The 16,359-nt window shown below is 37.3% G+C and overlaps 1 protein-coding gene across 2 annotated transcripts in view; it reads right to left on the bottom strand.

Moving 5' to 3' along the window:
• Positions 1 to 287: 287 nt before the first annotated feature.
• LOC133540453 (claudin-1) overlaps positions 288 to 16,359 on the bottom strand; it is a 30,584-nt gene continuing 14,512 nt past the window's right edge. For both annotated transcript variants that reach the window (XM_061883063.1, XM_061883064.1), the window contains 4 exons: positions 15,149 to 15,432; positions 14,908 to 15,069; positions 7,188 to 7,266; positions 288 to 711 (listed from right to left, as the gene is read on the bottom strand). In XM_061883063.1, the coding sequence (XP_061739047.1) occupies positions 510 to 711; positions 7,188 to 7,266; positions 14,908 to 15,069; positions 15,149 to 15,350 (645 nt within the window). In that variant the 5' untranslated portion in view covers positions 15,351 to 15,432 and the 3' untranslated portion in view covers positions 288 to 509. The remainder of the gene's footprint in view (positions 712 to 7,187; positions 7,267 to 14,907; positions 15,070 to 15,148; positions 15,433 to 16,359) is intronic.

The raw sequence follows: 16,359 nt of genomic DNA, 5'->3' as shown, positions 1-16,359 counted from the left end.
CCCCGTTTAAATAAGAACATTTCTGTAGGCCTTTTAACAGATGTCATCAGTGTTTGGACCTGACGTAAACAATGGAAACAAGACGGGGTTAATTTTAAAGCGAGAGCTGAGAGATGAAGAGAGCGAGGAAACGATCATGCACATCCTCACAATCAGCCACAATCACAACAATCATTTGCTGCACTTCCTGTGCGACTCTGTCTCATCTGATTGTGCGTTTCTGCCCAGGACTTGAATACTCGGACACGGTGCGAGGAGTTCCTTCAGCCCGGAAAATCACATCAAAGTTAAGCAATTATTGCATTTTTATTCTCACCGAAGAACTGTACATAAAAACATTTATAGTATGCGACAATACAAAGTATATTTAAGAAATCCTAGTAAGGAAAAACAAATATATATATTTTTTAAAAACATATATAAAAAATAGAGTAAAAAAAAAGAATTGCTAGTAATAAAAGCAGTAGTGTGTTTTAGTACAAGTGTTGATGGACAACAATAATAATGACTCAGTAGTCATGACATTGATTGTGATCAGACACCTTTTGGCTGCACACCGTCGCCGAGGGGCTTGGCGGCGTGAGGTGGTTGGAGCTTATGGAACTGGACGCCGAGGACCTGGAGCACCGCCCGCAGCTCAGGAACGCTCCGCCGGCCGTCGTCAGGAGACCGGCGGCCCAGCTCACAAACACCGCCCTGCCAAACTCAAAACTGCACACAAAAACTCAGTTCAAAGTCCGCTTTTTAATGCTTGGAGTGTGTGTGTGTGTGTGTGTGTGTGTGTGTGTGTGTGTGTGTGTGTGTGTGTGTGTGTGTGTGTGTTGTTATATTTCTACCCTTCTTGAGACACCAAGAAGGAAAAGTAGCTTGTGAACAAGTGGTGACATAAATCATGGTCCCAATAACATTGCATCTAACAAAAAGCCAAATACTAGAGTCCGTGAACATTGCTCCAAAGTCAGGATTAAATAAGGGTGGTCCCACAAAGGAGGGCTTTTTCAAATTGACCGTGTGTCGCTTTTAAAAGTGCTACCCATCAACATACGAAATAACAAGTGTGTGTGAAAACATTTGAAGTGTGTTGTTATATTTCTACCCTTCTTGAGACACCAAGAAGGAAAAGTAGCTTCCATATGAGGAGGTGTGAACAAGTGATGACATAAATCATGGTCCCAATAACATTGCATCTAACAGAGAGCCAAATACTAGAGTCCGTGAACATCCAAAGTCAGGATTAAATGAGGGTGTCCCAATAATTGACCGTGTGTCGCTTTTAAAAGTGTTACCCCTCAACATACGAAATAACAAGTGTGTGTGAAAACATTTGAAGTGTGTTGTTATATTTCTACCCTTCTTGAGACACCAAGAAGGAAAAGTAGCTTCCATATAAGGAGGTGTGAACAAGTGGTGACATAAATCATGGTCCCAATAACATTACATCTAACAGAGAGCCAAATACTAGAGTCCGTGAACATTGCTCCAAAGTCAGGATTAAATGAGGGTGTCCCAATAATTGACCGTGTGTCGCTTTTAAAAGCGTTACCCCTCAACATACGAAATAACAAGTGTGTGTGAAAACATTTGAAGTGTGTTGATATATTTCTACCCTTCTTGAGACACCAAGAAGGAAAAGTAGCTTCCATATGAGGAGGTGTGAACAAGTTATGTCACCACTTGTTAGTGGTGACATAAATCATGGTCCCAATAACATTGCATCTAACAGAGAGCCAAATACTAGAGTCCGTGAACATTGCTCCAAAATCAGGATTAAATAAGGGTGGTCCCACAAAGGAGGGGTTTTTCAAATTGACCGTGTGTTGCTTTTAAAAGTGCTACCCATCAACATACGAAATAACAAGTGTGTGTGAAAAGATTTGAAGTGTGTTGTTATATTTCTACCCTTCTTGAGACACCACAAAGGAAAATTAGCTTCCATATGAGGAGGTGTGAACAAGTGGTGACATAAATCATGGTCCCAATAACATTGCATCTAACAGAAAGCCAAATACTAGAGTCCGTGAACATTGCTCCAAAGTCAGGATTAAATGAGGGTGGTCCCAAAAAGGAGGGATTTTTCAAATTGACCGTGTGTTGCCTTTAAAAGTGCTACCCCTCAACATACGAAATAACAAGTGTGTGTGAAAACTTTTGAAGTGTGTTGTTATATTTCTACCCTTCTTGAGACACCAAGAAGGAAAAGTAGCTTCCATATGAGGAGGTGTGAACAAGTAGTGACATAAATCATGGTCCCAATAACACTGCATCTAACAGAGAGCCAAATACTAGAGTCCGTGAACATTGCTCCAAAGTCAGGATTAAATGAGGGTGGTCCCAAAAAGGAGGGATTTTTCAAATTGACCGTGTGTCGCTTTTAAAAGTGCTACCCCTCAACATACGAAATAACAAGTGTGTGGGAAAACATTTGAAGTGTGTTGTTATATTTCTACCCTTCTTGAGACGCCAAGGAAAAGTAGCTTCCATATAAGGAGGTGTGAACAAGTAGTGACATAAATCATGGTCCCAATAACACTGCATCTAACAGAGAGCCAAATACTAGAGTCCGTGAACATTGCTCCAAAGTCAGGATTAAATGAGGGTGTCCCAATAATTGACCGTGTGTCGCTTTTAAAAGTGCTACCCCTCAACATATGAAATAACAAGTGTGTGTGAAAACATTTAAAGTGTGTTGTTATATTTCTACCCTTCTTGAGACACCAAGAAGGAAAAGTAGATTCCATAGGAGGAGGTGTGAACAAGTGGTGACATAAATCATGGTCCCAATAACATTGCATCTAACAGAGAGCCAAATACTAGAGTCCGTGAACATTGCTCCAAAGTCAGGATTAAATGAGGGTGTCCCAAAAAGGAGGGGTTTTTCAAATTGACCGTGTGTCGCTTTTAAAAGTGCTACCCCTCAACATACGAAATAACAAGTGTGTGTGAAAACATTTGAAGTGCTCCCCCTCTGGCCAACATATGAAATAACAAGTGTGTGTAAGAAACTGAAATGTGCCCCCTTTGGCCTAAATTTATATATATATATATATATATACATACATACACATATATAGAGACATACTGTAATAACTTGAAGTAAATAATGAAGATTAAAAACCAATTACGAACAAAACATGACAAATAAAAAAAAAAACTAAAAGCATTTTTTTTCTCACAATGTGTCGACTTTTTTCTTATCAAATTTGGAAAAATTTCTCATATTCTTTCTGTTTTATTGGAATATTTTCTCGTAAAATTATAACTTTTTTACGTTTGTACAATTATTATTTTTAATGCAAAATGATGACATTTGTCATATAAAATTCAGACTTTTATCACAATATTGCCAAATTTTTTGTTGTTCTTGTAAAACAGTGACAATTTTGTGTAAAATTATGACTTTCGTCATCATTTTGCAGAGCAAAATTCCGATTATTATAATATTGCCAGAAATGTTAAAGTTTTGTTATAAAATTGTGACTTTTGTCAAGTAAAATTACGACTCTTTTCATAAAATTGCCAATATTTTGTGACTGTTATTGAGTAAAATTCCAACTTTTATCATAACATTGCACAAATCTTCAGTTTTTCTTGTGAAATTTTGACTTGTGTTGAGTAAAATGACGACTTTTATTATAACACTGCCAAAATTCTAAATTTTTCTTATGAAATTGCGACCTTTGAAATTGTAAAATTTCTAATTTTTTACAACAAACTTTTTTATATTTGTACAGTATTTATACATTATTAATGTTTTCAAGGCAAATCTTTATTTATATAGAAAGGGTGGTCCTAAAGAGGTAGGCATTTTTCAATTTGACTGTTTGTCGCTTTTAAAAGTGCTCCACCTCTGGTCAACATATGAAATAACAAGTGTGTGTAAGAAATTGAAATGTGCTCCATTTGGCCAAAATTAATTTAAAAAAAATAATAATTATATATATACACGTATATAGAGACATACTGTAATAACTTGAAGTAAATAATCAAGATTAAAAAACAATTACAAACCAAAAAAATAAATAAATGAACTACAAGCAGTTTTTTTTCAGTGTCGACTTTTTTTCTTATAAAACCTCATATTCTTTCTGTTTTATTGCAATATTTTCTTGCAAAAGTATTACTTTTTTTATGTAAAATTATTACTTTTTATTGCGAAATGCTGACATTTGTCATATAAAATTCAGATTTTTATCACAATTTTGCCAATTTCTTTGTTGTTCTTGTAAAACAGTGACAATTTTGAGTAAAAGTATGACTTTTGTCATTATTTCGCCGAGCAAAATTCCAATTATTATAATATTGCCAGAAATGTTAACGTTTTCTTATAGAATTCTGACCTGTCGAGTAAAATTACGACTCTTTTCATAAAATTGCCAATATTTTGTGACTGTTAGTGAGTAAAATTTTAACTTTTATCATAAAATTGCACAAATGTTCAGTTTTTCTTGTGAAATTTTGACTTGCGTTGAGTAAAATGACAACTTTTATTATAACACTGCCAAAATTCAAAACTTTTCTTATGAAATTGTGACCTTTTTTCTGGTGGAATTGTAAAATTTTAATTTTTTTATATTTGCACAGTATTTATACATTATTAATGTTTTCAAGGCAAATCTTTATTTATATAGAAAGGGTGGTCCTAAAGAGGTAGGCATTTTTCAATTTGACTGTTTGTCGCTTTTAAAAGTGCTCCACCTCTGGTCAACATATGAAATAACAAGTGTGTGTAAGAAATTTAAATGTGCTCCCTTTGGCCAAAATTACTAATATATATATATATATATATATATATATATACATATATATATTTATACATACATACACATATATAGAGACATACTGTAATAACTTGAAGTAAATAATGAAGATTAAAAAACAATTACACACCAAAAAAATAAATAAATGAACTAAAAGCAGTTTTTTTCTCACAATGTGTCGACTTTTTTCTTATAAAACCTCATATTCTTTCTGTTTTATTGCAATATTTTCTTGCAAAAGTATTACTTTTTTTATGTAAAATTATTACTTTTTAATGCGAAATGGTGACATTTGTCATATAAAATTCATACTTTTATCACAACATTGCCATTTTTTTGTTGTTCTTGTAAAACAGTGACAATTTTGAGTAAAAGTATGACTTTTGTCATCATTTCGCCGAGCAAAATTCCAATTATTATTATAATATTGCCAGAAATGTTAAAGTTTTCTTATAGAATTGTGACCTGTCGAGTAAAATTACAACTCTTTTCATAAAATTGCCAACATTTTGTGACTGTTATGGAGTAAAATTCCGACTTTTATCATAACTTTGCACAATCTAATTTTTTACAACAAGCTTTTTAAAATTTGTACAGTATTTATACATTATTAATGTTTTCAAGGCAAATCTTTATTTACATAGAAAGGGTGGTCCTAAAGAGGTAGGCATTTTTAAATTTGACTGTTTGTCGCTTTTAAAAGTGCTCCACCTTTGGTCAACATATGAAATAACAAGTGTGTGTAAGAAATTGAAATGTGCTCCCTTTGGGCAAAATTAATAAAAAAAATAAAATAATTATATATATATATACACGTATATAGAGACATACTGTAATAACTTGAAGTAAATAATGAAGATTAAAAAACAATTACAAACCAAAAAAATAAATAAATGAACTAAAAGCAGTTTTTTTCTCACAATGTGTCGACTTTTTTCTTATAAAACCTCATATTCTTTCTGTTTTATTGCAATATTTTCTTGCAAAAGTGTTACTTTTTTATGTAGAATTATTACTTTTTAATGCGAAATGGTGACATTTGTCATATAACATTCAGACTTTTATCACAATTTTGCCAATTTCTTTGTTGTTCTTGTAAAACAATGACAATTCTGAGTAAAATTATGACTTTCGTCATCATTTTGCTAGGCAAAATTTTGATTATTAATATAATATTACCAGAAATGTTAAAGTTTTGTTGTAAAATTGTGACTTTTGTCAAGTAAAATTACGACTCTTTTCATAAAATTGCCAATATTTTCTGACTGTTATTGAGTAAAATTCCAACTTTTATCATAACATTGCACAAATGTTCAGTTTTTCTTGTGAAATTTGGACTTGCGTTGAGTAAAATGACGACTTTTATTATAACACTGCCAAAATTCTAAATTTTTCTTATGAAATTGTGACTTTTTTCTGGTGAAATTGTGAAATTTCAAATTTTTTACAACAAGCTTTTTTATATTTGCACAGTATTTATACATTATTAATGTTCTCAAAGCAAATCTTTATCTATAAAGAAAGGGTGGTCCTAAAGAGGTAGGCATTTTTCAATTTGACTGTTTGTCGCTTTTAAAAGTGCTCCACCTCTGGTCACCATATGAAATAACAAGTGTGTGTAAGAAATTGAAATGTGCTCCCTTTGGCCAAAATTAATTAAAAGAAATAAATAATTATATATATACACGTATATAGAGACATACTGTAATAACTTGAAGTAAATAATGAAGATTAAAAAATAATTACAAACCCCAAAAATAAATAAATGAACTAAAAGCAGTTTTTTTCTCACAATGTGTCGACTTTTTTCTTATAAAACCTCATATTCTTTCTGTTTTATTGCAATATTTTCTTGCAAAAGTATTACTTTTTTATGTAGAATTATTACTTTTTAATGCGAAATGGTGACATTTGTCATATAAAATTCAGACTTTTATCACAATTTTGCCAATTTCTTTGTTGTTCTTGTAAAACAGTGACAATTTTGAGTAAAAGTATGACTTTCGTCATCATTTTGCTAGGCAAAATTTTGATTATTAATATAATATTGCCAGAAATGTTAAAGTTTTGTTGTAAAATTGTGACTTTTGTCAAGTAAAATTACGACTCTTTTCATAAAATTGCCAATATTTTCTGACTGTTATTGAGTAAAATTCCAACTTTTATCATAACATTGCACAAATGTTCAGTTTTTCTTGTGAAATGTCTAATTTTTTACAACAAGCTTTTTTATATTTGCATAGTATGTATATATTATTAATGTTGTAAATACACATCTTTATATATCTAGAAAGGCTGGTCCTAAGAGGGAGGCATTTTTCTCAGGTCTCAAGAAGGTCAGAAATACACGAATGCATGTGTGTGTGTGTGTGTGTGTGTGTGTGTGTGTGTGTGTGTGTGTGTGTGTGTGTGTGTGTGTGTGTGTGTTACCTGTGCAGATGATGAGACTCATGGACCTTATGAACAATCTTCTTGACGAACCAGGAAGTAACGCTGAAAGTCAGAATACCTACACAAAGAAAAAAAACATTATTAAAAAAAATATATAAATAAACAAATAAAAAACCACCACCACCAAATTGCGGCTCTTAAAGGGCCGGTAGCACACAAACAGGTGCAAATGAGGACAGCAAATCTATAATCAAAGTCTAAAATCAATAAAGTTTGGTTGAGAAAGTCCACGGTGTCCCTCCTTGGGCTGTCTGCCTTTGAAATAAATGGCTGTAGTCTGTTCCAGAGTCAAACTGTGGCCATCACAACAACTTTGTGGAGCTCAGAGTAGCATTTCACCATTGGTGAGTATCATAGATTGCATCACAAAAGTAAAACTATTCACCCTCTGATGAGCGACAAACGGCGCAACAGCACCCCCGGTGGTGTTTTATAGGTACTGCCAGGGCAGGGGTTTCAGACACGCGGCCCGCGGCCCGCGGGACGTTATTTCGCGGTCCCCACCTTAATATGAAAGTTTAATGTTAGTGCTTGACAGCGTTGTTATTTGGCTCCAAAATGGCTTTTTCAACATTCTGGGTTGCCTACCCCTGCCTTAGTGGAAAAGCGGCAAATGAGTGGGATATTGCCATGGAGACGAGGGATATTACTGACCGTGAGTAATAACAGTCCGCGATAACCAAGACCAATTCAAACAGTTATTTGTAGAGATGTCCAATAATATTGGACTGCCGATATTACCGGCCGATAAATGCTTTAAAATGTAACATTGGAAATTATCGGTACCAGTTTAAAAAAGTAAAATAAATGACTTTTTAAAACGCCGCTGTACGGAGTGGTACACGGACGTAGGGAAAAGTACAAAGTGTCACGAAGTGGTGGTGACGAACCCCAAGATGCAGAGATGACAGGCTTGGAAAATGAAAACATGGTTTTAATGTTCAGAAAAATAAGGCAAGGAAAACACAAACCAGAAACCAGGAAACAGCAAACAGGGACAGGACTCGGGATCCAGGGTATAGCTCTCAGCTTCCAAAAAAAAAGGCAGTCCACAGTAAACAGCAAACAGCAAACAATACTCCAGCACTTACTGGAGGGCAAGGCAGGTTTAAATAATGCCTCTCATTAGTGTTTAGGCAGCAGGTGAGCGGGTGAACACTAATCATAAGCGGGTGGAAATAATAAGTAACCATGGTAACTAAAACAAACAAGGGTGCACAAAAAGCAGGAACGGAAGGAGTCTTAGATTGAAAATAAAAAACATAATACAGAGCGCCAATAAACTTTAGAAGGCACTGCCTTTGCGTGCCGGCCCACTCACATAATATCTAAGGATTTTCACACACACAAGTGAATGCAGCGCATACTTGGTCAACAGCCATACAGGTCACACTGAGGGTGGCCGTATAAACAACTTTAAGACTGTTACAAATAAGCGCCACACTGTGAACCCACACCAAACAAGAATGACAAACACAACATAAACACAACAGAACAAATACCCAACACCCCTTGCAGCACTAACTCTTCCGGGAAGCTACGATATTTTACTTTCTTACGGCCCAGCCTCACCCAGACTCTGCACCCAGTGGCCCCCGGGTGAATTGAGTTCGAGACCCCTGTGCTAGGGTGACCCAAAAAGTGCTAAGTGGAAAAACATCTCACATTGTTTTTGTATGTAACGAATTTGACAAAAAAAATACACATTTTAATTGACATTTTTCTGTCTAAGAGTTTTTCTTTATATGACTTTTAGTCATAACCACAAATTACAGATATTTATGTTTAACAAGACAACATAAACAACTTGAAATCATGAATAGTTAATGACCAAACTAGTTTTCATCAATAGTTTGATATCGTTATGTACCGAGGAGCTAGGACGAATTTGGTGAGCAATTTTAAATTCTGCGGTTATCGCCACACTTTTTGTGAGGCCCCCCATTTTTTGTATGTATGGTTTTTCAAATCACCTGACATGCATACTGCGTATATGTACCGTATTTTCCGGACTATAAGGCGCACTTAAATCCGTTCGTTTTCTCAAAAACCGACAGTGCGCCTAATGTACGGAATAATTCTGGTTGTGCTTACCGACCTCAAAGCTATTTTATTTGGTACATGGCGTAATGATAAGTGTGACCAGTAGATGGTAGATGATGATATATATATATTTTAATCATATTTAGCCAAAGGGGGCACATTGCTATTTCTTACGCACACTTGTTATTTCATATGTTGACCAGGGGTGGAGCCCTTTTAAAAGCGATACACAGTCAAATTGAAAAATGCCTACCTCTTTAGGACCCCCCCTTTCTTGATATATAAAGATTTATTTTGATAAAATTAATAATGTATACATACTGTGCAAATATAAAAAAGCTTGTTGTAAAAAAATTTGAAATTTCACCAAAAAAAGGTCACAATTTCACAAGAAAAACTTAGAAATTTGGCAGCGTCGTTATAAAAGTCGTAATTTTACTCCATGCGAGTCCAAATTTCACAAGAAACACTGAACATTTGTGCAATGTTATGATAAAAGTTGGAATTTTACAACATTTTGGCAATTTTAAGAGAAGAGTCATAATTTTACTTGACAAAAGTCACAATTTTATAAGAAAACTTTAAAATTTTTAGCAATATTATAATGATAATCGGAATTATGCTGGGCACATACGAGATACGCGCAGACTGCAATATGACGCCGGTAAACAACACCACAATTTTAAATGTTGCATTGAAAGTAAAGAACATAACACACGGCGCTCAAAAATCTGTCAAAATTATTTTAGTATGACTTTGAAGTGAAGTAAATTGTGAAGCGAATTATATTTATATAGCGCTTTTTCTCTAGTGACTCAAAGCGCTTTACGTAGTGAAACCCAATATCAAATTTTTACATTTAAACCAGTGTGGGTGGAACTGGGAGCAGGTGGGTAAAGTGTCTTGCCCAAGGACACGACGGCAGTGACTAGGTTGGCGGAAGCGGGATTCGAACCTGCAACCCTTAAGTTGCTGGCTCGGCCGCTCTACCAACCGAGCTATACCACCTGCACCGCTTGATGGATTGTCGGCCCGTTACGACTACCGTAGTCGGAGATACAAGTCTTACTACGGTGTGTGTTTAAGGACCGCGAAATGGCACCCAGAGACATATTACATTATGCAATATTATGCAAAATCAACTTTTTTTTACCTTCTGATAACTGCTGATGTGTATTTGGGATCTGCATAAGTCCTGAAAATTTACGCGAGTCCGCCACTGTAGTCCGTGCCGACACCGTAGTCAATAATCTTCTTTTTCTCTATCTTCTTGTTATGCGACGTTCATCCTCCACTGTTGCCATTTCTAATATCAAGTAGTGTAAAGTTTCCAACGTATATCTCGCCATGAAAGCACTAAAACATACCGGTTTGGTGAGTTGACATTAATCACCCAAGGAACTTTAGTTATTAGAGAGTTCCGGTTGGACGGTTTTTCACGGGACACATTTCAGGCGTTGTTGTTGCACTCGTGAGCCACGAGTTATTGATTGAAGTAAAGTCTGAATGTCATTAAAGCAGTTAGCGCCATCTTTTGACACTTCTTGCACTGCCGTCCTTGCACGCTACACCGCTACAACAAAGATGACGGGGAGAAGACGCCGTCAAAGTGGAGGCACGTGAATAAGACCGCCCACAAAACGGCACATCCTGAAGTGACTGTCAGATAGCGACTTGAAGATCAACCATGCAACGTTTTGAGCAAAGAACCAGCATTTAATGTTATGTAGACCACAAGGAAGTCTTTTACATTTAGAAAAAATATATAACAACATGACCCCTTTATGCACCTTACAATCTAGTGTACCTTTTGCATGAAGAAAAGAGCTGAATAAAGCTGCTCATGGGCAGTGCGCCCTATGATCCGGAAAATACAGTACATACAAACCCAGTTTCCATATGAGCTGGGAAATTGTGTTAGATGTAAATATAAACAGAATACAATGATTTGCAAATCCTTTTCAAGCCATATTCAGTTGAATATGCTACAAAGACAACATATTTGATGTTCAAATTAATAAACATTATTTTTTTTGCAAATAATAATTAACTTAGAATTTCATGGCTGCAACACGTGCCAAAGTAGTTGGGAAAGGGCATGTTCACCACTGTGTTACATCACCTTTTCTTTTAACAACACTCAATAAACGTTTGGGAACTCAGGAAACTAATTGTTGAAGCTTTGAAAGTGGAATTCTTTACCATTCTTGTTTTATGTAGAGCTTCAGTCCTTCAACAGTTCGGGGTCTTGTTGTCATATTTTATGCTTCATAATGCACCACACATTTTCAATGGGAGACAGGTCTGGACTGCAGGCGCGCCAGTCTAGTACCTGCACTCTTTTTTTTAACGAAGCCACGCTGTTGTAACACTTGTCTTGCTGAAATAAGCATGGGCGTCCATGATAACATTGCTTGGATGACAACATATGTTGCTCCAAAACCTGTATGGACCATTCAGCATTAATGGTGCCTAAGTTACCCATGCCTTGGGCACTAATACACCCCCATACCATCACACATGCTGGCTTTTACACTTTAGGCCTATTACAATCCGGATGGTTATTTTCCTCTTCGTTCTGGAGGACACCACATCCACAGTTTCCAAATAAAATCTGAAATGTGGACTCGTCAGACCACAGAACACTTTTCCACTTTGCATCAGTCCATCTTAGCCGGGGGCGTTTCAGGATATTGTTGATAAATGGGTTTTGCTTTGCATAGTAGAGTTTTAACTTGCACTTACAGATGTAGCAACCAACTGTAGTTACTGAAAATGGTTTCATGAAGTGTTCCTGAGCCCATGTGGTGATATCCTTTACACACTGATGTTGGTTTTTGATGCAGTACCGCCTAAGGGATCAAAGGTCCGTAATATCATCGCTTACGTGCAGTGATTTCTCCAGATTCTCTGAACCTTTTGATGATTTTACGGACCGTAGTTGGTAAAATCCCTAAATTCCTTGCAATAGCTCGTTGAGAAATGTTGTTCTAAAACTGTTCGACAATTTGCTTACAAAGTGGTGACCCTCACCCCATCCTTGTTTGTGAATTACTTAGCGTTTCATGGAAGCTGCTTTTATACCCAATCATGGCACCCACCTGTTCCCAATTAGCCTGCACACCTGTGGGATGTTCCAAATAAGTGTTTGATGAACATTGCTCAACTTTATCAGTATTTATTGCCACCTTTCCCAACTTCTTTGTCATGTGTTGCTGGCATCAAATTGTGTGAACTGAATATGGCTTGAAAAGGATTTGCAAATCATTGTATTCTGTTTATATTTACATCTAACACAATTTCCCAACTCATATGGAAATGGGGTTTGTACATACATACATCCATCCATCCATTTTCTACCGCTTTTTCCATTTTTTGGGGTCGCGGGGGGCGCTGGCGCCTATCTCAGCTACAATCGGGCGGAAGGCGGGGTACACCCTGGACAAGTTGCCACCTGATCACATATAGACAGACAACATTCACACACTAGGGACCATTTAGTGTTGCCAATCAACCTTCCATCCATCCATTTTCTACCGCTTATTCCCTTTCGGGGTCGCGGGGGGGCGCTGGCGCCTATCTCAGCTACAATCTGGCGGAAGGCAGGGTACACCCTGGACAAGTCGCCACCTCATCGTAGGGCCAACACAGATAGACAGACAACATTCACACACTAGGGACCATTTAGTGTTGCCAATCAACCTATCCCCAGATAAATATATATATACATATCAGGGTTTCCCAAACATTCATTTATTTGCGGCGGCCCGCCACAACAAAATTACGGCCGCCACAAAAGCAAAACAAAAAAATTAATAATTAAAAAAAATATATGTATTTTTTTTTTCGGCTTTTGACTCATGCGCCACCGCCCATAAAAACAATGGGACTCTGTCTGTGAATGGAGCTTGTAGTTACAAATTATATAAATATGTAAATATTATATAAATATGTACATAAAGTGTTGTAATTATATTTCAACTCCGCGTTCTTCTTGGTCATCGCCCCCCCCCCACAAATAAATGCCTGACCTGTGTGAAATACTGCATATACATATATATATATATATATACATACATAAATATACATATATATACATACACACATATATATATACATACATATATATACATGTACACACACACACACATATATATATATATATATATAAAACAAAAAAAACGAAATGCTGATTATCGGTCCTGCTAGACACCGACCTCTATTTAATAATACAACTCTAACATTTGACAACCAAACAATTAAACAAGGCGACACGGTAAAGAATCTGGGTATTATCTTCGACCCAACTCTCTCCTTTGAGTCACACATTAAAAGCGTTACTAAAACGGCCTTCTTTCATCCCCGTAATATCGCTAAAATTCGCTCCATTTTGTCCACTAAAGACGCTGAGATCATTATCCATGCGTTTGTTACGTCTCGCCTCGACTACTGTAACGTATTATTTTCGGGTCTCCCCATGTCTAGCATTAAAAGATTACAGTTGGTACAAAATGCGGCTGCTAGACTTTTGACAAGAACAAGAAAGTTTGATCATATTACGCCTGTACTGTGTATACCTTTATATACATATATACATACATATATACCTATACTGTATATACCTTTATATACATATATACATACATATATACCTATACTGTATATACCTTTATATACATATATACATACCTATACTGTATATACCTTTATATACATATATACATACATATATACCTATACTGGCTCACCTGCACTGGCTTCCTGTGCACTTAAGATGTGACTTTAAGGTTTTACTACTTACGTATAAAATACTACACGGTCTAGCTCCATCCTATCTTGCCGATTGTATTGTACCATATGTCCCGGCAAGAAATCTGCCTTCAAAGGACTCCGGCTTATTAGTGATTCCCAAAGCCCAAAAAAAGTCTGCGGGCTATAGAGCGTTTTCATTTCGGGCTCCAGTACTCTGGAATGCCCTCCCGGTAACAGTTCGAGATGCCACCTCAGTAGAAGCATTTACGTCTCACCTTAAAACTCATCTGTATACTCTAGCCTTTAAATAGACCTCCTTTTTAGACCAGTTGATCTGCCACTTCTTTTCTTTCTCCTATGTCCCCCCCCTCCCTTGTGGAGGGGGTCCGGTCCGATCCGGTGGCCATGTACTGCTTTCCTGTGTATCGGCTGGGGACATCTCTGCACTGCTGATCCGCCTCCGCTTGGGATGGTTTCCTGCTGGCTCCGCTGTGAACGGGACTCTCGCTGCTGTGTTGGATCCGCTTTGGACTGGACTCTCGCGACTGTGTTGGATCCATTATGGATTGAACTTTCACAGTATCATGTTAGACCCGCTCGACATCCATTGCTTTCCTCCTCTCCAAGGTTCTCATAGTCATCATTGTCACCGACGTCCCACTGGGTGTGAGTTTTCCTTGCCCTTATGTGGGCCACCGAGGATGTCGTGGTGGTTTGTGCAGCCCTTTGAGACACTAGTGATTTAGGGCTATATAAGTAAACATTGATTGATTGATTGATAAAATGAAGTTGAACATTATCTCATGGGATCGATACCAGTATCGCCCATTGGGGAGGAGGCGTGGACAAACATCTCATTAGCATTAAAGCGGCAGACCCAAAATACAGTTCTGAGTGATCCTACCTGAGACCATGAACAGAATCCCTCCAATGCGGGCCACGGTGGACTTGACGGCCTTGTCCTCCATGAAGCGCGTGCACTTCATCCCCACGGTGGACACCAGCAAGGCCATGGCCGACAGGAAGATGCTGAGCAGCAGCAGCGCTCGCGTTATCTGGATCTCCACTGAAAGGCAGCAGGTGAGCTCTTAATACAGCTGTGGGGGAGAGGAAGAGAGGAAGACCGAGGTCGGCGCTGGACTCACATGGCAGCTCCAGGACGGACTCGTGCAGCTCGCAGGTGGTGCGGTGCTCGCCGCTGCAGCTCATCCACAGACCCTCGTAGATGCTGTGGGACTTGCCCTCAAAGTGGCGCTTCCACTCCACCATGACGGTGGCCATCATGGTGACGGCCAGGCCGCTCAGCGCCAGGAAGAAGCCGATGAGCTGCAGAGCAGAGTTGGCCATCACATGCAGAAGAGAGCTGCTGCTGAAGGCAGGACCACTCCTCTTTTATACCGCGCTGGGGGGGTGGAAGTCCTTCCTTTATCTGATGAGGAGCGGGAAAAAAACACAACATCCCCTCAACTTTGACACACTAAGTCAGGAAAGTTCAAACTCTTATTTTCTTCTCAACCTTCAGACGACCAGGGCCCTTATTTCACACACTTAGACACTTATCTCACACACTTAGACACTTATTTCACACACTTAGACACTTATTTCACACACTTAGACACTTATTTCACACACTTAGACACTTATTTCACACACTTAGACACTTATTTCACACACTTAGACACTTATCTCACACACTTAGACACTTATTTCACACACTTAGACACTTATTTCACACACTTAGACACTTATTTCACACACTTAGACACTTATTTCACACACTTAGACACTTATTTCACACACTTAGACACTTATCTCACACACTTAGACACTTATTTCACACACTTAGACACTTATTTCACACACTTAGACACTTATTTCACACACTTAGACACTTATCTCACACACTTAGACACTTATCTCACACACTTAGACACTTATTTCACACACTTAGACACTTATTTCACACACTTAGACACTTATCTCACACACTTAGACACTTATCTCGCACACTTAGACACTTATTTCACACACTTAGACACTTATTTCACACACTTAGACACTTATTTCACACACTTAGACACTTATTTCACACACTTAGACACTTATTTCACACACTTAGACACTTATTTCACACACTTAGACACTTATTTCACACACTTAGACACTTATTTCACACACTTAGACACTTATTTCACACACTTAGACACTTATTTCACACACTTAGACACTTATTTCACACACTTAGACACTTATTTCATACACTTAAGACATTTATTTCACACACTTAGACACTTATTTCACACACTTAGACACTTATTTCACACACTTAGACACTTATTTCACACACTTAAGACAC

The sequence above is a fragment of the Nerophis ophidion genome, linkage group LG22 (genome assembly GCF_033978795.1).
Source record: "Nerophis ophidion isolate RoL-2023_Sa linkage group LG22, RoL_Noph_v1.0, whole genome shotgun sequence".
NCBI classification, from domain to species: domain Eukaryota; kingdom Metazoa; phylum Chordata; class Actinopteri; order Syngnathiformes; family Syngnathidae; genus Nerophis; species Nerophis ophidion.
This window is presented reverse-complemented; position numbering and strand designations above follow the sequence as displayed.